We start from the raw sequence: 21,139 nt of genomic DNA, 5'->3' as shown, positions 1-21,139 counted from the left end.
CTTTAATCCCAGCACTTTGGGAGGATGAAGTGGGAGGATCACTTGGCCCCAAGAGTTTGAGACTAACTTTGAGACTGGTCTGGGAAACATAATGAGACCCTGTCTCTACAAAAATAAAATTAAACAATTAGCTTGATATGGTGGCACATGCCTGAAGTCTCAGCTACTCAGGAGACTGAGGTGGGAGGATTGCTTGAGACTGGGTGGTTGAGGCTGCAGTAAGCCAATGTCATGCCACTGCACTCCAGCCTGCACCACAGAGCAAGATTCTATCGCAAATATATATATATATTCTTGTGTGTGTGTGTGTGTGTGTGTGTGTGTGTGTTTACAACCTCTATAAAGTTAAATTTGGCAACAGTTAATAAAATTACAAAGCAAATTCAAGTGCCCAACAATTCCATTTATTTGTATTTGTTACAAATAGTCTTATGTATGTTCAAAATGATATTTATTGTTGGTGCTAAAACCATAAAACTGAAAACTACAGAAAGAAGACATAGGAGAAAATCTTTGTAACTGTGGGTTTGGTAAAGATTTCTTAGACATGATGACAAAAGCACAATATATAGGAGAAAAAAATCGATAAAAGGAACTTCAAAATTAAAACCTTTTGCACTTCAAAAGACACCATTAAGAAAAACAAACCACAGATTGATAGAAAATATTTCCAAATCATATATATGATAAAGGACTTATATAAAAAATATATGCAACCCAATAGTAAGAAGACAAATAAATAAACTAACTTGAAAATGGGCAAAAGATTTGAAGAGACATTTCACTAAAAAGTTATGAATGGTTAACAAACATATGAAAAGACACTTAGCATGGTTAGTCTCTAGGGAAATGCAAATTAAGGCTACAATAAAACATCATATTAAACCCACAGAATGGGTATATTCAAATACAGTTTGGGGCCGGATGTGGTAGCTTACATCTGTAATCTCAGCACTTTGGGAGGATGAGGCAGGTGGATCATTTGAGGTCAGGAATTTGGGACCATTCTGGCCAACACGGTAAAACTCTGTCTTTACTAAATACACAAAACAATGAGCGGGGCATGGTGGAACATGCCTGAAGTCTCAGCTACTTGGGAGAGCAGGATAATCACTTGAACCCAAGAGGTGGAGGTTGCAATGAGTTGAGATCACACCACTACACTCCAGCCTGGACCACAGAGCAAGACTCCATAAGAAAAAAAAGAAGCCCTAAAGCCAGATCATGGTGATGGTTGTACAACTAGTTAAATTTTCTAAAATTTTTTGAGAACAGGTGAAATCAGTCAAGATGGGTGGATTTTATGGCATGTAAATTATGCTTCAATGCAATTATTTTTAAAAAATGATATTTATGCAATGTTAGTCATTGTAGAAATTGTAAGAGCAAAAGATTGGAACCAACTTAAATATCCATTGATAGATAGCAGGTTAAATGAATCATAGTCTACTTATACAATATGGCTGCATTAAAAAAGAAGGTCTTTATATAATGATAGGCAATAATCTCGTAAGATGTATAGTTTGATATCATTTGTCTAAAAGATGGGGGAGGTAGGATAATATGTATTTGAAAATGTGCTCATATATGCCTAGAATACCTCCAGAGAGATATATAAGAAACTAGTTTTGGCCGGGCGCGGTGGCTCAAGCTTGTAATCCCAGCACTTTGGGAGGCCGAGGCGGGTGGATCACGAGGTCAAGAGATCGAGACCATCCTGGTCAACATGGTGAAACCCCGTCTCTACTAAAAATACAAAAAATTAGCTGGGCATGGTGGCACGTGCCTGTAATCCCAGCTACTCAGGAGGCTGAGGCAGGAGAATTGCCTGAACCCAGGAGGTGGAGGTTGCAGTGAGCCGAGATCGTGCCATTGCACTCCAGCCTGGGTAACAAGAGCGAAACTCCGTCTCAAAAAAAAAAAAAAAAAAAAAAAGAAACTAGTTTTAAGGCCAGACATGGTGGCTCACACCTGTAATCCCAGCACTTTGGGAGGCCGAGGTGGGTGGATCACCTGAGGTCAGGAGTTCAAAACAAGCTTAGCCGGGCCTGGTGGTGTATGCCTGCAATCTCAGCTACTTACTGGGGAAGCTGAGGCAGGAGAATTGCTTGAACCCAGGTTCAGTGAGCCGGGATTGCACCACTGCACTCTAGCCTGGGCGACAGAGCAAAACTCCGTCTCAAAAAAAAAAAAAACTAGTTTGTCTCTGGAGAGGGCAACTGGGTCGCAGGGGATGGCGGTGGAGAGAGATCTTTCACTGCATATTTGAACCATGTTAATTATGACCTATACAAAAACGAAATAAAAATTACAACGCAAAAAACTACGTTCAAATCGAGGGGGTTACTTATCTTTTCATTTTTCTTTTACAACTTTCCCCAATAGGTGGCGCTCCTGAAACACCACACTTGTTTTTATTTTTATTTTATTTGCGAATACCCCAAATTTGCTCTGATGGCCTTTTTTCTCCATTGTCACCTCTGGGAACCTTGAGTCTAGATTTAGGGTTGAAGGTCTCTCTGCTAGGAGCTTTCCAAAATGTATTGCTTTGATTCTGAGAACTTGATAGAAGAAGAAAACCTGGATTGAAAAAAGAAAAATTGCAATTGGTTCAAAATACCAAATAATGCTTTCAACCCTGTCTTCCTAATAGAATCTTCAGATAGATTAATTGAATCATAACTTCTGATTGGTTGATTTGTTAATTGGAAGATTTATATAAGCTAGTGGTTTTTAACTAAGAGTGATTTTGCCCTGGAGGTGATGTTCGGACACATTTAGTAATGTCTGGACACATTTATGATTGTCACACTGGACAATCTACTGGTATGTGGTGGAGAGAGGCCAGGAATACTTCCATAGCTCCTACAATGCACAGACTAGCCCCTCATCACAAATATTTAATTAGCCCGAAATGTTAATAGTGTAGATAATGAGAAATTCTAATACAGGTTAAGATTAATATTCGGCATCTGTATGGCTTGGAGGCCCTGCCTGACAGGACTTACAGATACACACATTCTTATTTTCTTAGGCCAAGACAATCAGTATGGCCCCAGAGTTTTTACAAAAGAGCCCCCCAAAACACCCCCCAATCCCTGATCCCCCAGAGTCTGATCTTTATAGCTGCTTGGGGAAGGGAGATAGACTTGGTAGCAGTTGGGAGGGCAGCTGAAGAACCCACCTACTCTGAGTCCTGAGCTCAATTCCTCCTCAGTTGGTTTCCTTGAAGGTGGCTGTACTGGTCATCTTCTCGATCCTTGAGGGGCTGGAAAGGACAGCACAATCATAAGGTCATTTTTTTCCATCCTCTATTAATTAATTTGATGCATATTTATTCAATGTTTTTTTATATGTGAGAATTTGGAGTGGGTACTTCATAGTCCTGAGGATTGAAAGAGGACAAGAGATAAAGTCTCTGTCTTATTTCTTTTCTTTTCTTTTTTTTGTACAGAGTCTTGCTCTGTTCCACAGGCTGGTGTGCAGTGGTGTGATCTTGGCTCACTGCAACCTCGACCTCCTGGGTTCAAGTGGTCCTCCTGCCTTAGCCTCCTGAGTAGCTGGGACTGTAGGCACATGCTACCGTGCCCGGTTAAATTTTTTTTTTTTTTTTTTTTTTTGGTATTTTTAGTAGAGACAGAGTTTCATCATGGTGGCCAGGCTTGTCTTGAACTCCCGACCTCAGATGATCTGCCTGTTTCAACTTCCCGAAGTGCTGGGATTACAGGCATAAGCCACAGCCTGTCTACAGTGCATGGCTGGCCTGTTGAGAATTCCTTCACATGTCCTTCTCAGTGTGTTCTTCAACTTGTGCTCACTGGATCCTAACTTCAGTTTCTGTCAGTCCTTCTCTTTAGTTCACCTGGTCCACCCAAAGTGATCTCATCATCTGGTATGCTGTTAGCTGTTTCTTACCTGTATAGTATCTTCCAAATAATATGCCCCCCTCCCCCAGTTCAAAAGTTTTACCCCCGCTAATTACAGCAATGTCTCTTTGGTTCTTCATCCCCTTACCTGGTAGAGCTGGTCATTGGGCAACAGAGTCTGTTTGTCTGAAGCTGCACAAAAAGAAACAAAATACACACACAAGGTAGAATGCATAATAAATTGGGTTATATTCACAAAATAGAATACTAAATAACAAGAATTATATAAACACAAGAGTATGGATAAAGCACATAAGCATATTGTTGAGTGAAAGAAGCTACTCACAAGAACACTTAGCATATGAGTCCATTTACATAAACAAGCACAGTTAATCCTGGTTAGAAGTCAGGACAATGCTCACTCTTGAGGATGGGTAGTGGCTGGAAGTGACCACAGGAGGTGCTTCGATGGCACTGGGAATACTCTCTTTCTTAAATTGTGTGCTGGCTGCATGGGTGTGCTTGCTTCGTGATTTTTTTTTTTTTTTTTTTTTTTTTTTAGCTGTATGCTTGTGAGTCACTTTTCTGTATATAAGGGTTTGCTTAAAATAAAGAGGTTTAAAAAAAAACAGAGGCTAAATCAGAGGGAGTTGTATCTTGAGATAGGTGAACATGCTGTGATAACACCAAGTATCCTTTTCTCCTGTCTCAGAGAAATACAGCCTCACCCAACTACGCACATTAGTAAGAGGTGCCAACTCAGTCTCTTCTATTGGGTATGTAATGGTAGGAGGAAAGCTGAGGGGCTCAGGTGGTCCCATTGCTCATCTAAGAGCATTCTTTTACCTCTTGACTGGCGAACTCCATCCTGTCCAGCAATGAAGTAGACCCCAACAGCAAGAAAGAAAATGCTGATGATTTCAGCAAAGACAAAGCCAGATATTGTGGCTGCGTTTAGTTCAATGCAGTTCTGACACACTGTGGGGAAAAGGAGGGACAAACCTTAAGGGTGTGAAAGTTGTTCTTCCTGTATCTTTTTCTTCTGCCTATAAGCAATAATGCCCCTGTGGAGGGTAGCTGGCTTTTCCTCTCTGGGTGGCAGGGCAAGGGAAGATCCTTGCACCAAAACTCAATGCACCTTGATGTTCCTCAGTCCCGCAGGATTCCTGGGGAAGCCCATGTAGTCTAACTACCAGGAAGTATGTGGAACAGAAGGAAGACCCGATGCTCTTCATGCTCCACTGTGCTCCAGTCCTCACTGCTGCTCACCTTGTGATTGCCCCGTCTCCCCAATCCCTTCCACTCAGTTTATAGAAGGTGCTGAATTGCTCAAATCCATGGAGCCCACCCAAAAGTAAACAAAGCTTTACAGTACTGGCTGTACTTTTTCAATAGGGTGAGGGAGCTGTCTTATAATATTTTAAAAGAGGCAAGCTGAAATTAAGAGAACTGATGATAATATCTCTGTTGAGCATCTATTTCCACCTTCACCCCAGACAAAAAGTCAACCAGAACAGCAAATACTGATTAATTTCACAACAAATAAATAAAAAGGGATTACATACTTCTGTAATACAGTTGCAGTGGTTTTGACTTGCTCTTTGATCCTTTGCATTGATACATCCCTCGAGGGTCCTTGGTATTACTTCCCAGATTCCATGTTTTTTGACTTGCAGGTAGGAAGCTTATTATCTTCCCATCTTTAAACCATGTGACATTTTTGTCTTGCACTTTACAAGTCAGAAGTACCGAACCATCTTGACGGTCCTCCAACGTGAGCAAGCGTTTTTCTGAAATGGGAAAAGCCATGGTTCTATTAAGAATCTTGTCTCTGAAATTCTCCCTGCCTCAGCATACCAGGAGATCATTAGAGTAGTGTTTCTCAAACTTTGATGTGCATGTGAATCACATGGGTATCTTGTTAAAATTTTAGTTGCTATTTAGTAGTTCTGGGGAGGGGAGATTCTGCATTGCTCACATGCTCCCGGGTGATGTCAATATCTGCATCAGGAGGTGAAGAATAAAATAGACATTGCTGTAATTAGTAGGAGTAAAACTTTGGGATTGAGGGGCATGTTATTTGGAAGATACTATACAGGTAAGAAACTGCTAACAGCATACTAGATAATGAGATGACTTTGAATAGAATGGATGAACTAAAGAGAAGGACTGACAGAGATTGAGGTCAGGATCCCAAGTGACACCAATACCTGCTGGTTCATGGGTCACGGTTTGAGATGTGTCTAGCTACTAGGGTTCTGTTTCTTCTGTAAGAAACCAGTTAAATGCTGAGCCATAGGAAAGCTGCCCACAACAGGTTATGACAGGCCACTGATTTGGTTGACAATAGAGACACCACCCATCTATCCCCATGCTTTTATTCATTCTAAACTTCGCTCCTGCAGGACTACTGTTGTAGAAAGCCAAATTTCCATCAATTTTCTGAATCTGAGTATAGAGAGAAATATTTCTCCTACCTTTGTTTGACTGGACCAAAGTACCTGTAAAGGCAGAAGAGAGATAGAGGATTAGCTGGTGTGGGGTTGTTCTGATGCCCTAAAGTATTTCCATGGTTATTTGAGGCCAAGATAAAGAGAGATCCAAATCTGACTAAGTTACCAAATTGAATCAAGGTCATAATAAATAATTTGTCTCATCTTTGTCCTGGTGTCCTGGGATGGAGTTTCTAACCTCCTGGAATTTCGTGAGTGATAGAAGTACCTTTGTTATCTGCAGTGGACCCTTAGGCCATACCTGAGTTTATGCTATGGTGATGACTCAGGATGGTGCTGGTTAAGACTAACAGTATGGTAAGAGGATTGCAGCTTTGAAACTAGTGATATCAGCCCCAGGAAGGAAACCTAGAGATTGAGATCAGTCAAGTGGCCGATGATTCAATCAACCACGCCTATGTAAAGATACATCAATAAAAACTTGATGGAGCTTCCTGGCTGGTGAACACATGGATGTGCTGGCAGAGTGTGGGAGAGTGCTGGGGGCGATGTGTTCTAATTCCATGGGGAGAGGATATGGAGGCTCTGTGTTTGGGACCTTCCTAGACCTTGCCCTTTTTATTTAGCTGGTCCTGATTTTATTCTCTTTAAAATGGAAGTAGGAAGTATAGCACTTTCCTAGGTTCTGTGAGTTATTCTAGCAAATTATCAATGAGGCAGGTCATGGGAATCCTTAGGATTTGTACGCAGTTTGTCAGAAGTGTGAGTGGTCTGGGGTCCCCTGAACTTGTAGCTGGGATTTAAAGGGAGAGTAATCTGGTTGGGAACCATGCTCTTAACCTGTATGATCTGACAACTAATTTGGGGGGTTAGCATCAGAATTGTGTTGTAGTATATTGCCTATCTAGTCCAGAACACTCTGCTTCTTGAGCAAACGCCCTGGCAAGGAGCAGGTGTGCACTATCCAAAGCCTTTAAGCTGAGCTCCTTATAAAATCGTCAGCCTTGGTGATCCTTTTCTGGTAAAAATGCTGGATGTCCCAGGGAAGTTAGCTGTTCAGTTAGTCCTCAAATCTGTCTCAAAAACTCAGAGTGACTGGGCGTGGTTGCTGACGCCTGTAATCCCAGCAGTTTGGGAGGCTGAGGTGGGCAGATTGTTCGAGCCCAGGAGTTAGAGACCAGCCTCGGCAACATGGAGAAACCTTGTCTCTACAAAAAAATACAAACATAGTAGCTGGACGTGGTGGTATGCACCTGTAGTACCAGCTACTCAGGAGGCTGAAGTGGGAGGAATGGTTGAGCCTGGGAAGTGGAGGTTGCAGTGAACCGAGATTGTACCACTGCACTCCAGCCTAGGTGTCAGATCAAGACTCTGTCTCAAAAAAACAAAAATAAACAAACAAACAAAATCTTAGGGTAGTAGAGTTGCATGGCAGACATACTACAGAGATCTGGCACTTCAATTCAATTGTATTTAATCCAAACATTTAATGAGCACTATTATGACCTAAAATAATTAGATATTATGAAAGAAAAGGCTGCTGATATGAAGAATCAGCTGGTGCTTCCAAAGTTTATGAAGTGAAAAAATTAAAATACATATTCAATTAATTTAATAGAACTTATACATTATCTTTTTTTTTTTTTGAGGTGGAGTTTTGCTCTTGTTACCCAGGCTGGAGTGCAATGGCATGATCTCGGCTCACTGCAACCTCCGCCTCCTGGGTTCAGGCAATTCTCCTGCCTCAGCCTCCTGAGTAGCTGGGATTACAGGCACGTGCCACCATGCCCAGCTAATTTTTTGTATTTTTAGTAGAGACGGGGTTTCACCATGTTGACCAGGATGGTCTCGATCTCTTGACTTCGTGATCCACCTGCCTCAGCCTCCCAAAGTGCTGGGATTACAGGCATGAGCCACTGCGTCCGGCCTATACATTATCTTTTAGTGCTTATATGAATGCATATGAAAGAGGGTGGAAGCTATTAATTTTGCCCAAGGGTGGGGGTCAGGGAAAGCTTAATAGAGGAAGTGACATTTATCTGGGCCTTGAAGAGTAAGCAGGAAGTATACCAGACAGATAAGGCATTCTGAGTAGAAGGAATAGCTGAATAAGATACAGCTTTCAAAAAGGACAGGAGAGGTGGTATGGCTAGAGGTAGAGTGTGTGTGACAGGCAGAGGCTGCCATGAGTCAAAGTATAGTGGAAACAGAATAAGCGAACTGTCTTAGAACCTCAGGCAGGGCTGGACTGTTTTTGAACAGTATCCAGTGGGGTGTCTGGACAAGGCAGGAACTTTATTTGTTGAATGAATGTGCAAATGAATAAATGGGCAAATAGGAGAAAAAGCAAGACAACAGATAAGAGGTTTCTATCTAGCTCTTCTCCTGACCACCTGGTCAGAAGACAGAGGAAGGACAGAGACCCCTCATTTTAAATCGGATTTGGATTGCACTGATCATTGATGTCTTTTTTTTTTTTTTTTAGACATCTTTTTTTTTTCTTGCTCTGTCACTCAGGATGAAATGCAGTGGTGTGATCACAGCTCACTGCAGCCTTGAGCTACTTGGTTCAAGCAATCCTCCCACTTCAGCCTCTGAGTAACTGGGATAAGTGCATGCCATCATGCCTGGCTGATTTTTGTAGTTTTTGTAGACACGGCTGGGCTTGAACTCCTGTACTCAAATGATCCTCCCTTCTTGGCCTCCCAAAGTGTTGGGATTATAGCCATGAGCCACTGCACCTGGCCCACTGACGTCTTTTAATGTTGTATATCTGAGTGAGGTTTCCTTTTAGGTCTTAAGAGGTCATGTAGCCACATTTCTAGATTGGCTGGTGTGAGAACTCTCAGAGGAGGATTTGTTCAAGCACACGTAGTACATTGGTATCCAGGCTGGACCCAGAGGTCAGGTTTTCTACTGCTCAACTCAATGCTGTTTCCATACTATCCTGCCACCTCATCCAGGCTTCAGAGCTGCTCCTCAATCTGTGTTGTTTTTAGTTGACTTTTCCTCCCATTTCTCTCAGAAATAATTCTATTCTAAACTCTCACTGTCCTCTTCAAGTCTCCCACACGGCCACTACCCAGCTTTTGCCTCCTGGTTTTTTTAGGACATGGTAGCTGTTATGATCCTTTCTCCTTTGGCTTCCATTCCCTTTATAAACCTACCTGTGGCCACCACCATTTGCACTTCCTTTTTCCTGGTCTTGGAGGGTAACAATACCTTCCCCTCTGTGCTCTTGACTCCACTCTTTTTTTTTTTTTTTTTTTTTTTTTGAGACGGAGTTTCGCTCTTGTTACCCAGGCTGGAGTGCAATGGCGCGATCTCGGCTCACCGCAACCTCTGCCTCCTGGGTTCAGGCAATTCTCCTGCCTCAGCCTCCTGAGTAGCTGGGATTACAGGCACGCGCCACCATGCCCAGCTAATTTTTTTTGTATTTTTAGTAGAGACGGGGTTTCACCATGTTGACCAGGATGGTCTCGATCTCTTGACCTCGTGATCCACCCGCCTCGGCCTCCCAAAGTGCTGGGATTACAAGCTTGAGCCACCGCGCCCGGCCGACTCTACTCTTGACTCTATCCTTCCAACATCAACTCCAGGAAACTGCTCTACTCATCTCTGTTAGCTTAGAAATGTTCTCAAGTTTCTCTCACCTCAAAAACATTTATTCTTAGACTTCACTTCCTCCTCTATCTACCATGCAGTCTCTTCTCCCTGCTCATCCAAATTTCTTTAAAGAATCGTCTACACTTGCTGACCTCATCACCTGACCATCACCTTCTACCAATTTTCACTTGGCTTCCACTCACAATATCCCACTGAAACTGTGCTAATTCACCCGTGACGGGTATTCTGCCACATCCCACAGATTTAAAGTTTTAAATATATTCTTATATTAGTGGGCTCTCTTTAACATTTTATACTCTTGGTAATTCTCTCCTTCTAGAAGCTCTTTACTCCCTTGGTTTCCAAGGTATTGCACACATCTGATTACGTCAGCTCTTTGATTTTCCTTTTATCTCTTTCCTGAAATTTATTTTTTCCTTTAACTGCCCTTTTAAATTGGTGCCCTCACTGTTCCATCTTCAGCCTCCTTTTCCTCACATAGTATTGATGTGACTTCAGCAAATTCCATGGTTTTAACTTTCCCTAGTATGTCCAGATTCCAGGCATCAACCCAGTTTATCCACTTCCTACTGGATCTTTCCAATGGAATATTCATGCAGGCATGCATACTGTACCTTACACTCAGTCTGGCACCATGAAAACTAATCTCTCCAAGGAGACTATAAATTCTGTAGTGCATAAATGTTTCATTCATTTTTATTTCCTCATGGTCTATCACATATTAGGATCTTACCCATCTTCGTTGACCAATTGACCAACTGCCCAACTGAGCGAATGGACGTTTCATAGGTCGACTGCTAACCCCCAGCTCTGAACAAGGGAACATATACCTTTTCCTTTTAGTTTCCTGGCCTATGGCCTTTTGAGCTACATTCGAACCTAAGATGGCGGTAACAGGGTCCTCTCTTTAGCCAGTTAAGTACTCTGTTTGGATTTTTCAGAGACAAGGATTTCTTCTCCCCCATGGGACACTGTTTCTCTCTAGCAGAGAACAGTTAAGAGGCTCCATTTTTGGCTTTCTTTGGACACTAAGGAGACAGCAGAAGTAGCTTCAAGGTTAGGGATCCCAATATTCCTGTCTCTCTAGTCATGGCCTCTTCCCTTGAGCCCTTCCCCAGGCTGCCAGACCCCTAGTAGGCCCTTACCTTGAAGAAGAGTGAGAGCCAGGATGAGGCCAGCCAGGCCCTTCCCCTGTTCCATGTCAGTCCCTGTCCTCTGGCAAAAGCGCGGAGCAGCCCTTAGCAGCCAGTCAGCCTGTGCAGCAGCTAGACTGGCTCCACCCATCACCGTTCAGGCTGGGGCCCTTGAGAGAAGGCAAGCACCCAGAGCCTCCACCCTCTGCTGCAAGCGTGGGCAGCAGGGGCCTCGGCAGGGCTGCAGGTGCAGATGCCTTTTGTTTTTCTGTTAAGGAGTAGAGGGTGGAGGTGGTGAGGAAGGAGAGGGAGAGAGTGCTGGATTCCCACTCAGAGCTCATCTTGCACAGGGAACCGCAGTGGATGCTGGGTGGGAGATGGTCCTGGGACCGTTTCTTCACGAGGGAGAGGAATATCTCTGTCATTAGTTGTTAGGATTGTAGCCAGTTGTTACTTGTTGCTAGTTGTTGTTGCTATAGGTAATGAATTTAGGAGGAGTTCTCAGCTGTTTAGGGCTGGACCTCTGAGTGGAAAGCCACCTCATTCCAGGCCTTCATTCAAGACTTTTTTTCACTGTTGATTTTATCTTATCTTACTTTATGATGGAGTGTCCCTCTGTCACCCAGGCTGCAGTGCAGTGGTGTGATCTCGGCTCACTGCAACCTCCGCCTCCAGGTTCAAGCAATTCTCCTCCCTCAGCCACCTGAGTAGCTGGGATTACAGGCACATGCCACCACGCCCGGCTAATTTTTGTACTTTTAGTAGAGACTGGGTTTTACTATGTTGGCCAGGCTGGTCTCCAACTCCTGACCTCATGATCTGCCCACCTCAGCCTCCAAAAGTGCTAGAATTACAGGCGTGAGCCACCGCGCCCACCTTCACTGTTCTTTTGAGGTCATGAAAGAGGTGCCTGGAAGGAAATAGGTGGAACAAGTCCAAGAAGACAGGCACCACATTTTCAGGGGTCAGAGCTGGGACTGAGTGTCCAGGATCTCAGGGCCCTGTCTCCCTCAGTCAGTGAGTGAGTGAGCCAACAAAAACGTGCAGAGCTCCTGTTACGTGCCAGGCACAAGATACAGCAGTGAGCAAGACAGGCATGGCTCTGTCCTCAGGTAAATGACAGTCTAACTGCAACAGTGTGAAGCATTTCAGATTCTTGTTGGCCACTGGGGCAGAAGGTCCATTTGTCTCCCCGGGAGGCTCAATATTGCCTGTGAGTCAATTATATTATTATTAATAACTAGCCCTTCTTGAGCACGTATGATGTGTGAGGCACCAAGCAAACATCCTTGTTTGAATCTTTATATTGGTACTAACGAAATAAGGCTCTGAAAAATTTCATGGCTGGCCCAGGTCCCACAGGTAGGCAGTATTGGACCCAGGATTCAAATCTCTGGCTGAGGTCTCTAAAGCCCAGCCTCTCACTGGCAAGAAGCTGCTAGATCTGGTGTCCCTAGTTGCCCAGTGAAGGGTCCTGAGAAAGACCAGCCTCCATGAGAAACCTAGCTGCTATGGCTTGTGCTATGGGGCTGATGGCTTCTCTCAGGGGGCTTTGGGATGCAGCAGTTTTTAGGTGGTGAGTAAACGTAGTTGCATTGTGAATAGGGACTCTAAAGTTCAGGCCGCCTTTTCCATATTCTCTGCCAGCTCCCTGCTCAGAGATAGAGCAATTTACACCTGCTTCCTTCCTAACCTACTCCTAGCCCACCCCCACCCTGACAGTCTGCCGTCATCAACGGCAGAAAGCAGAGAAGCAAGACATCTTCTAGTCCCTCCCCCACTCTACTTTTTCCGGTACCTAGAGTCAGTTGGGGGAGGGCAGCTCTCACCCGGCTGTTAGTTCGGTGACCTGGCTTTATCTACTGGATGAGTTCCGCTGGGAGATGGAACGTAGCATGTTTCTGTCTGGCCTGGTACTGGTTACCCTTCTCCCCCAAGGTAAGGCTACTCCAGGTGGGTGGAGGAAGGGACCTGAGAGGGACATTACTGCTGGGAGTGAGGCCCACTTGAAAGTGCTTCTTCCTAGGCATGGTGGCTCATGCCAGTAATTTCAGAGCTTTGGGAGGCTGAGGTGGGAGGATCCCTTGAGGTCAGGAGTTTGCGACCAGTCTGAGCAAGGTGGTGAGACTCTATTTTTATGAAAAACAAAAAAATTGGCCATTTATGGTGGTTACAGCTGTAGTCCCAGCAACCTGAGAGGCTGAGGCAGGAGGGTCACTTGAACCTAGGATTTCAAGGCTTTAGTGAGCTGTTATCATGCCACTACCCTCCAACCTGGGCAACCCCACGAGACCTCATCTCTCTCTCTCTCTCTCTCTCTCTCTCTCTCTCTCTCTCACACACACACACACACACACACACACACACACACACGTGCTTCTCAGTGCCAGCTTCAATTCACCAGGCACCCCAGGGTGTCAGGATGGCAGGGCTGGGATGTAGCATAGAGTCTGGGAAACAGACTCTTGACTTTGACCGACTCCAGCCACGGGTGCATGTAGGCCTAGAATGTCTCTCACAAGGCCTTAGGCCAGAGATCTGTAGGAAATAGCTCAGTATGTATGTACCTGAACCTGGGGCTGGTCTTGGGAGCACAGCTTCCTGCACTATTCCTTTTAGGGCTGATGGCCTCTGTAATCAGGACTCTTGTTCATTTGGCCATAATTATGTCATCCCTGGAGCTATGTCCTAGCACTAATGGGAATGCTTTTTTAGAGAAGTTAACTTTAGTTTGAGCAGAAGGGAGGGAAGATTTGAGGGGTTATCACATAGGAAAATTTCAACGCATCTCAGTTTGCCAATTTCACTTTTAAAATGGAAAGTCCCATGTCCCAGGAACCCCTAAGCAAACTGGGTCCAATGGTCACCGAATAGTCGGCGGCACTAGGACACTCATGATTTCCACTGGAGACAGATCCCTGAAGAGGATGCGACTGTAGGATGTGAAGCATTTGGTGTGCAGGTGTCTCTCTGAGTGGACACGCATCTGCTTCCAACCTGCTTCAGAAGTGTGAGAGGCAGCTATTTTAGGGTTTTCTAGAAGATGCTCTTGTGTCCAAATTTTGTGACCCAGTGTGAAGCCCAGATTGAATGAATGTAGCCTCCACTTTTCCCTGTGTTTGGAGGTATAGAACAGGCATCCCAAACTATGGCCCGCGGGCCACATGCGGCCCCCTGAGGCCATTTATCCGGCCCCCCCGCCACCCTTCAGGAAGGGGCACCTCTTTCATTGGTGGTCAGTGAGAGGAGCACAGTATGTGGTGGCCCTCCAACGGTCTGAGGGACAGTGAACTGGCCCCCTGTGTAAAAAGTCTGGAGTTGCCTGGTATAGACTATAGTGCTTCTGTGGGCTGTGGAGATGTGCTCAGGCTGTCAAAGCAACTCACTGCATCTGGAATGGTGCTGGACTCACCTCCAGCCCTTAAACTCTCCCCCAAGACTTGACTTGTGAGGAGCTCCAGGAACAGATTGAATAAAAATTTTTTCCTGTTCTCCTCCTTCTAACCAAGGGTGGAAAATCTGTACATGGGGTTTGTCCTGGTCCCTTCTGGACCACTGGGCTGGTAATTCAGGGACTGGTAAACCAGCTGGTCTCCACCCTCAGCCATCCCTGGCCCTGGGAAAGGCTTCAGTATTGAGAGCCCCACTTTCTTGGTTGTCACTGGAGCAGGGTCAATGAGGAAGGATGAGGACAAAGAGTTGAAGTGAGAGTGTTGTAGATGGCTGGGAAGTAGAATTAGGTGTTTCCTTGAAGAAAAAATGCAGACATTTCCAACCAAGGAATGTTCTTCTGTCTTTCCATATCTTTCTGGTGTTTTAGTGATCCACGCTCCCTGTACTCCTCATCGGCGTCCTGGACTCATTTCCAGGAAGGTGCCTGAATCAACCATGCTCTGAGGAGTCTTGTTTTGCACCAAGTTTTCCAAGACCTGTCCCCTGCTTGAACAGCATCCTCCTGTCCTCCTTGGCCCCTGCAGTTGGCAGGGAACTTTCTGAAGGTTTCTTCTTGTTTGTGAATTCTGTCTCTCTCAATAGAAATCATAGACTGTCCTGGACTAGGAAAGGGGTCCTTTTAAAGTATGAGCTTCTGCAGAACAAAGGGCTTGGTGCAGACCAAAAAGCTGTTTCCAATTGTAGTATTTCTTCCCCTTTAGTGAGCCCCTTCAAGATACCTGTAGAGGAACTTGAGGACAGAGTGTTTGTGAATTGCAATACCAGCATCACATGGGTAGAGGGAACGGTGGGAACACTGCTCGCAAAGAATACAAGCCTGGACCTGGGAAAAGGCATCCTGGACCCACGAGGAATGTATCAGTGTACTGGGACAGAAAAATATGCCGGCAAAGTATCTACCGTGCAAGTTTATTATCGAAGTATGGGCTTCCTGGACCTTTTGGGTTGGAATGGATGGGGCTTTTGGACTTTCTGGTTAGAGGGGGCTGTGGTGGACCCATCTGTTCTCTAAACAAACTGAGGTCACTATTGCAGTGGTACAAGCCAGGTTTGGGCACCTTCGAAGCGGAAGAGAGAGCTTAACTCAGCAAGACAGAGCAGTAGGGGCCATGTTACTGCAGCCTTGGTCGGGTGAGAGGTTTGGCCCAGCACCTTGTGCAAGGTCCCACAAAGCTGAGATTACTTCTTGGCTCTCCTCAGGGATTCCTCAGGATGAAGGGTGGAGGAAGGTGTGGCAAGGCTATCACCAGGCCTTTTTTCCCAGGGTCTTATTGAAGTTTGGGTTTTGGCATGAGAGATCTCAGGGTTGCGTTAGGAGCCAGAGATGGTTCCCTGATCTTAAAGGCTCTCAACCTCTCCTCTCTCCTCCCTTCCCCACAGTGTGCCAGAACTGTGTGGAGCTGTATCCAGCCACCCTGGCTGGCATCATTGTCACTGATGTCATTGCCACTCTACTCCTCGCTTTGGGAGTCTACTGCTTTGCTGGACATGAGACCGGAAGGCTCCCTGGGGGTTAGTGGAAGAACAGTGCGTGTGTGTGTGTGTGTGTGTGTGTGTGTGTGTGTTTGTGTGTGTGTGTGTGTGTGTGTACCGCTGAGCTTATGCAGCAGCTAAAGAATGGGGCTGGTGGTAGGTTTACTGTCACCTGGGCGTTATTCTTGCGGTCTCCTAAAGACTCCCAGAACCTTGACTGTTGAAAGAATTTGTGGGTTCGTATTACTCATGCAGACTTCTGAGGGTGTGGGAGAGTGAGTCTCACTGTCCCATCCCGCTAGGCCGTTGATGTCTCTCTCTGGTTCTTCTAGTGGCTGACACACAAGCTCTGCTGAAGAATGACCAGGTCTATCAGGTGAGCCCTGAGGGGAAGGAGGGGGTGGTGAGTAGGGACAGAGAGGCTGACACTGAATGCTGTTTGTACATGGGAAGGGTCCTACTGGGGAGTTCATCTCTGGGTGTGACTGGAGAGGTCAGGCAGGAGCTCTCATCATCGGAGCCTGCTGGGGCCCTTCCTAGAAAAGTTCTAACCCTGCCTCCTGACCGTTCCCTCTTCTCTCTTAGCCCCTCCGAGATCGAGATGATGCTCAGTACAGCCGCCTTGGAGGAAACTGGCCTCGGAACAAGTGAACCTGAGACTGGTGGCTTCTAGAAGCATCTGTTATCAGCTATACCTTTCCTTCTTGTTCAGCCAATAAATATAACCTCTTTTACTTGGCAGGTGCCTGGACTTCTTAAGGCTCCCGTCCAAGGCATGGGGGTTGTCTTGACTCGGCCGGGATCCTTCCCTCCTGCCTCCCTTTTCCTTCCTTCATCTCCTTCCTTCCTCTGCCCTACACAGACAGTGTGTTGGGCAGTCTCTCGCCACATCCTGGCTGTCTGGGGTTTTTAGCCCACAGGGCTCCCTGCGTGAAGGTTCTGCTCCACCATGTTCCCCAGCTACTTGTTGACTCCAGTCCCTATGATAACCCTTTTAAGGTTTTGGCTGCCTCATCCAGCCGAGGGTAGGCTGCTGTGTTCAGGAGCCCAGCCACATGGAAGTTTCCATGATGTCATGAACAGGGGTGGCAGAGACAACAAGGGGCCCTGGGACTAGTTTCTCACCAAGACTCCGAGGGGGTGTGTGTGCCAAAGTCCCACAGCTGTTAAAGGGATGGCCTCAACTCTATGGCACTTCCCCTGTGTTAAAGGCACCATTTTAGCTTCCTTGTGCCAGGATCTGTCCCTGGCTTGTTCCTGCCTTCTGCATGATAAACTGGGATTAGAAACTCTTCACCAATTAAAGCACATTATCCTGCTCCATCTACTTGGAAAGCAGGAGTTTGAGACAGGGTTTTTTTTTTTTTTTTTTTTTGATGGAGTCTCACTGTGTCGCCCGGGCTGGAGTGCTATGGCGTGATCTTGGCTCACTGCAACCTCTGTTTCCAAGTGATTCTCCTGCCTCAGCCTCCCAAGTATCTGGGATTACAGGCATGTGCCACCACATTCAGCTAATTTTTGTATTTTTGGTAGAGACAGGGTTTCATCATTGTTGGCCAGGCTGGTCTTGAACTCTTGAACTCAAATGATTCTCACACCTCAGCCTCTGAAAGTGCTAGGATTACAGGCATGAGCCACTGTGCCTGGCCTAAAACTTTTAAAGAAAGTTGCTTTGGCGACTCTAAGTCCTTTGTACTTCCCTTTGAATTGGCTCCTCAGTTACTACAAAAATGCCTGCTGGGACTTTGATCAAGATTGTATTGCATTTATAGATCAATTTAGGGAGAATTAACATCTTAACAATATTGAGTCTTTCCTACATGAATATATATTTTGCCAGATTTATTCCTATATAGTTTATATTTTTGATGCTACTGTAAGTGATTTGCTTTTTTTTTGTTTTTTTTAGAGGCAGAGTTTTGCTCTGTCACTCAGGCTGCAGTGCAGTGGTATGATCATAGCTCATTGCAGCTTCGAACTCCTGGGCTTAAGTAATCCTCCCACCTCAGCTTCTCAAGTAGCTCTGGCACTACAGATGGGTGCCACTATGCCTGAATATTTTTATTTTTGCGTAGACATGGGATCTCACTATGTTCCCTAGGCTGGCCTCGAACTCCTGTACTCAGTGATCCTCCTACCTTGACCTCCCAAGGTACTGGGATAAAAGGTGTAAGCCACTGTGCCAGGGTATATATGGTATTAAAATTTTTTAAATTTCCAATTGTTTATTGCTTTTTATATATAAATACAATTAATTTTTGTATGTTAATCTTGTACCCTGGAAAACTGTTAAACTCACTTATTAATTCTATTAACTTTTTTTGTAAGCACATTGAATATTCTACATAGATAATCATGTTGTCTGTAAATGAAAACAGTTTGTTTCCTTTCCTATCTGGGTTTTTTTTTTTTCTTCTGTTTCTTGGCTTATTGTACTGGCTAGAACCTCCAGTACAATGTTGAATAGAAGTAGAGGACATCCTTGCCTTGTTCATGATCTTAGGAGGAAAGCCTTGTCTTTCATCTTTAAGTATGATGTTAGCTGTGGGTTTTCCTTAGATGTCCTTTAACAGGTTGAGAAAGTTCTTTTCTTTCTAGTTTGCTGAGAATTTTTATCAAAAATAGATGTCAAGTATTGTCAGGTGCTTACCCTGCATCCTTTGAGATGATAATGTGGTTTTACTTTGTTAATCAGTTAATATGGTAAATTACATTGATGGCACGATATGTTAAACTAACCTTGCATTCCTGAAGAAAACTCTAGTCATTTTGTATTATTCTTTTGATATGCTATTAGATTAAACTTATTAAAATTTTGGTAAGAGTTTTTGCCTCTATGTCATGAGAGGATTTGTCTATAGTTTTCTTTTCATCTCTTTGTTTTTGGTATCAGTATATTAGGATTCTCCAGAGAGACAGAACCAACGGGACATGTGTGTGTGTGTGTGTGTGTGTGTGTGTGTGTGTGTGTGTGTATCTCACTTTGCTATCATGAATAATAGTATAATAGTAATCTTTATTATTTCTATTGTATTATTCTTGTGAAGAGTAATCTTATTACTTCTTTGTCTACTTTAATAAATTACACACACACACACACACACACACACACACACACACACGTATTTATATGCCATTGGTTCAGTTTGTCTTTTTCTCTGAAGCCATGGGTTCTGCATATGTGGATTTAACCAACTGAGGATCAAAAATATTTGTTTAAAAAAAGGATGACTGCCCCTATACTGAACATATACAGAATGTTTCTTGTCGTTATCCCCTAAACAATACAGTACGATAACTATTTATATAGCATTTATGTTATATTAGGTATTATAAGTAATCTAGAGATGATTTAAAGTACATAGGAGGATGTGTGCAGGTTATATGCAAATATTACATCATTTTATATAAGGGACTTGAGCATCCATGGATTTTGGTAGCCATGGGGAGATCCTGGAGCTAATCCTCCGCCAAGGGATTGGACAACTGTGTACCCTATTGGCTCTGTTTCTCTAGAGAAATTGGGTCATGTAGCTGACATGTCTAAAATTTGCAGAGTACTGGCAAGTTGGAGACCCAGGGAGCTGCTGTTGCAACTATCCATAGATGATCTAGAGGCAGATTTTCTTCTTCCTCAGAGGACATCAGTCTATTTTCTCTTAAAGCTTTCAAGTGATTGAATGAGGTCCTCCCACATTATGGAGGGTAATTTACCTTATTCAACGTCTACTAATTTAAATGTTAAGCTCATCTATAAAAATACTTTCACCATAACATCCTGATGTATTAGGCCAAATATCTAGGTATCATAGCCTAGCTAAGTTGACACATTAAAACTAATCAGGGAGGCCGGGCGCGGTGGCTCATGCCTGTAATCCCAGCACTTTGGGAGGCTGAGGCGGGTGGATCATGAGGTCAATAGATCGAGACCATCCTGGTCAACGTGGTGAAACCCTGTCTCTACTAAAAATACAAAAAATTAGCTGGGCATGGTGGCGCGTGCCTGTAATCCCAGCTACTCGGGAGGCTGAGGCCGGAGAATTGCCTGAACCCAGGAGGCGGAGGTTGCGGTGAGCCGAGATCGTGCCATTGCACTCCAGCCTGGGTAACAAGAGTGAAACTCCATCTCGAAAAAAAGAAGAAAAAAAACCCCAAAAAACAAACAACGAATCAGGGTAATCAACACAGGGTAAATCTGGTCTCCATAGAATGAGTTGGAAGAATTCCTTCTTCAGTTTTCTTGAAGTGTTTGTATGGAATAGGTGTTATTTCTTCTTCAAATGTTTGATAGATTTCACTAGTGTTGCTACCTAGGTCTGAAGTTTTGGGTTTTTTTTCTCCCTAAACTACAAATTCAATTTATTTAATAGATAAAGGGCTAGCTATTCAAGCTATCTATTTCATCATGAGTGAGCTTTTTCAAGGAATGTGTCCATTTATCTGAGTTGTAAAATTTATTGGCACGATTGTTCATAACTGCTTTGGGCTGAATGTTTTTGTTCCCCTGAAATTCCTATGTTGAATTCCTAACCTTGAATGCGATGATATTAGAAAGTGGGGTGTGGCGCCTCACGTCTTTAATCCCAGCATTTTGGGAGGCTGAGGCGGGCGGATCACTTGAGGTCAGGAGTTCGAGACCATCCTGGACGACATAGTGAAACAACATCTCTACTAAAAATACAAAAATTAGCTGAATATGGTGGTGTGCACCTGCAATCCCAGCTATTCAGGAGGCTGAGGCAGGAGAATTGCTTGAACCCGGGAGGCAGGGGTTGCTGCAAGCTGAGATCGCACCACTACGCTCCAGCCTGGGTGACACAGCGAGTCTCAAAAAGAAAAAGAAATAATAATAAAAAAGATAAGTGGAGCCTTTAGGAGGTGATTAGGGTATGAGGGTGAAGCCCTCATGAATGGCATTAGTGCCCTCACAAAAGAGTCCCCGGAGAACTCCCTTGCCCCATCTATCTTGTGAGGATATGGTAAGAAGATATGAACCAGGAAATGGGTCTTTACCAGACACCAAATCTGGGAAATCCTGGATTTCCCAGCCTCCAGAACTGAGAAATAAATGTTGTTTAAGCCACCCATTCTGTGATATTTTTGTTATAGCAGGCTGAATGGACTAAAACAATAA

General features: G+C 44.4%; 2 protein-coding genes across 2 annotated transcripts; one reads left to right on the top strand and one right to left on the bottom strand.

The window, feature by feature from the left end:
• Window positions 1-368: 368 nt before the first annotated feature.
• Window positions 369-11,227, bottom strand: CD3G (CD3 gamma subunit of T-cell receptor complex). Its single transcript, XM_003923633.4, has 7 exons — window positions 11,092-11,227; window positions 6,344-6,367; window positions 5,432-5,656; window positions 4,713-4,844; window positions 4,015-4,058; window positions 3,185-3,268; window positions 369-2,580 (listed from the first exon to the last, which is right to left on the bottom strand). Exons 1-6 carry the CDS (start codon window positions 11,144-11,146, stop codon window positions 3,203-3,205), a joined length of 546 nt encoding a protein of 181 aa, XP_003923682.2. The 5' UTR covers window positions 11,147-11,227; the 3' UTR covers window positions 369-2,580; window positions 3,185-3,202.
• Window positions 11,228-12,867: 1,640 nt separating this feature from the next.
• On the top strand, window positions 12,868-18,957 carry CD3D (CD3 delta subunit of T-cell receptor complex). The gene is made up of 5 exons (XM_003923635.4): window positions 12,868-13,017; window positions 15,234-15,452; window positions 15,913-16,044; window positions 16,338-16,381; window positions 16,591-18,957. The coding sequence occupies exons 1-5, from the start codon at window positions 12,963-12,965 to the stop codon at window positions 16,654-16,656; spliced, it is 516 nt and encodes a 171-aa protein (XP_003923684.1). The 5' UTR covers window positions 12,868-12,962; the 3' UTR covers window positions 16,657-18,957.
• Window positions 18,958-21,139: the final 2,182 nt, after the last annotated feature.

This window comes from Saimiri boliviensis, chromosome 6 (genome assembly GCF_048565385.1).
Source record: "Saimiri boliviensis isolate mSaiBol1 chromosome 6, mSaiBol1.pri, whole genome shotgun sequence".
Classification (NCBI taxonomy): Eukaryota; Metazoa; Chordata; class Mammalia; order Primates; family Cebidae; genus Saimiri; species Saimiri boliviensis.
The sequence above is the reverse complement of the archived record's forward strand: the minus strand, read 5'-3'. Positions and strand labels throughout refer to the sequence as shown.

Coding starts and splice junctions, on each gene's coding strand:
- CD3G (XM_003923633.4), bottom strand. CDS start 11,146: ATGGAACAGGGGAAGGGCCTGGCTGGCCTCATCCTGGCTCTCACTCTT. Junction 5,657..6,343: donor TTTGGTCCAGTCAAACAAAG/GTAGGAGAAATA, acceptor TTCCCATTTCAG/AAAAACGCTTGCTCACGTTG. Junction 4,845..5,431: donor ACTGCAACTGTATTACAGAA/GTATGTAATCCC, acceptor TTTTCCCCACAG/TGTGTCAGAACTGCATTGAA.
- CD3D (XM_003923635.4), top strand. CDS start 12,963: ATGGAACGTAGCATGTTTCTGTCTGGCCTGGTACTGGTTACCCTTCTC. Junction 15,453..15,912: donor CGTGCAAGTTTATTATCGAA/GTATGGGCTTCC, acceptor CCTTCCCCACAG/TGTGCCAGAACTGTGTGGAG. Junction 16,045..16,337: donor GACCGGAAGGCTCCCTGGGG/GTTAGTGGAAGA, acceptor TGGTTCTTCTAG/TGGCTGACACACAAGCTCTG.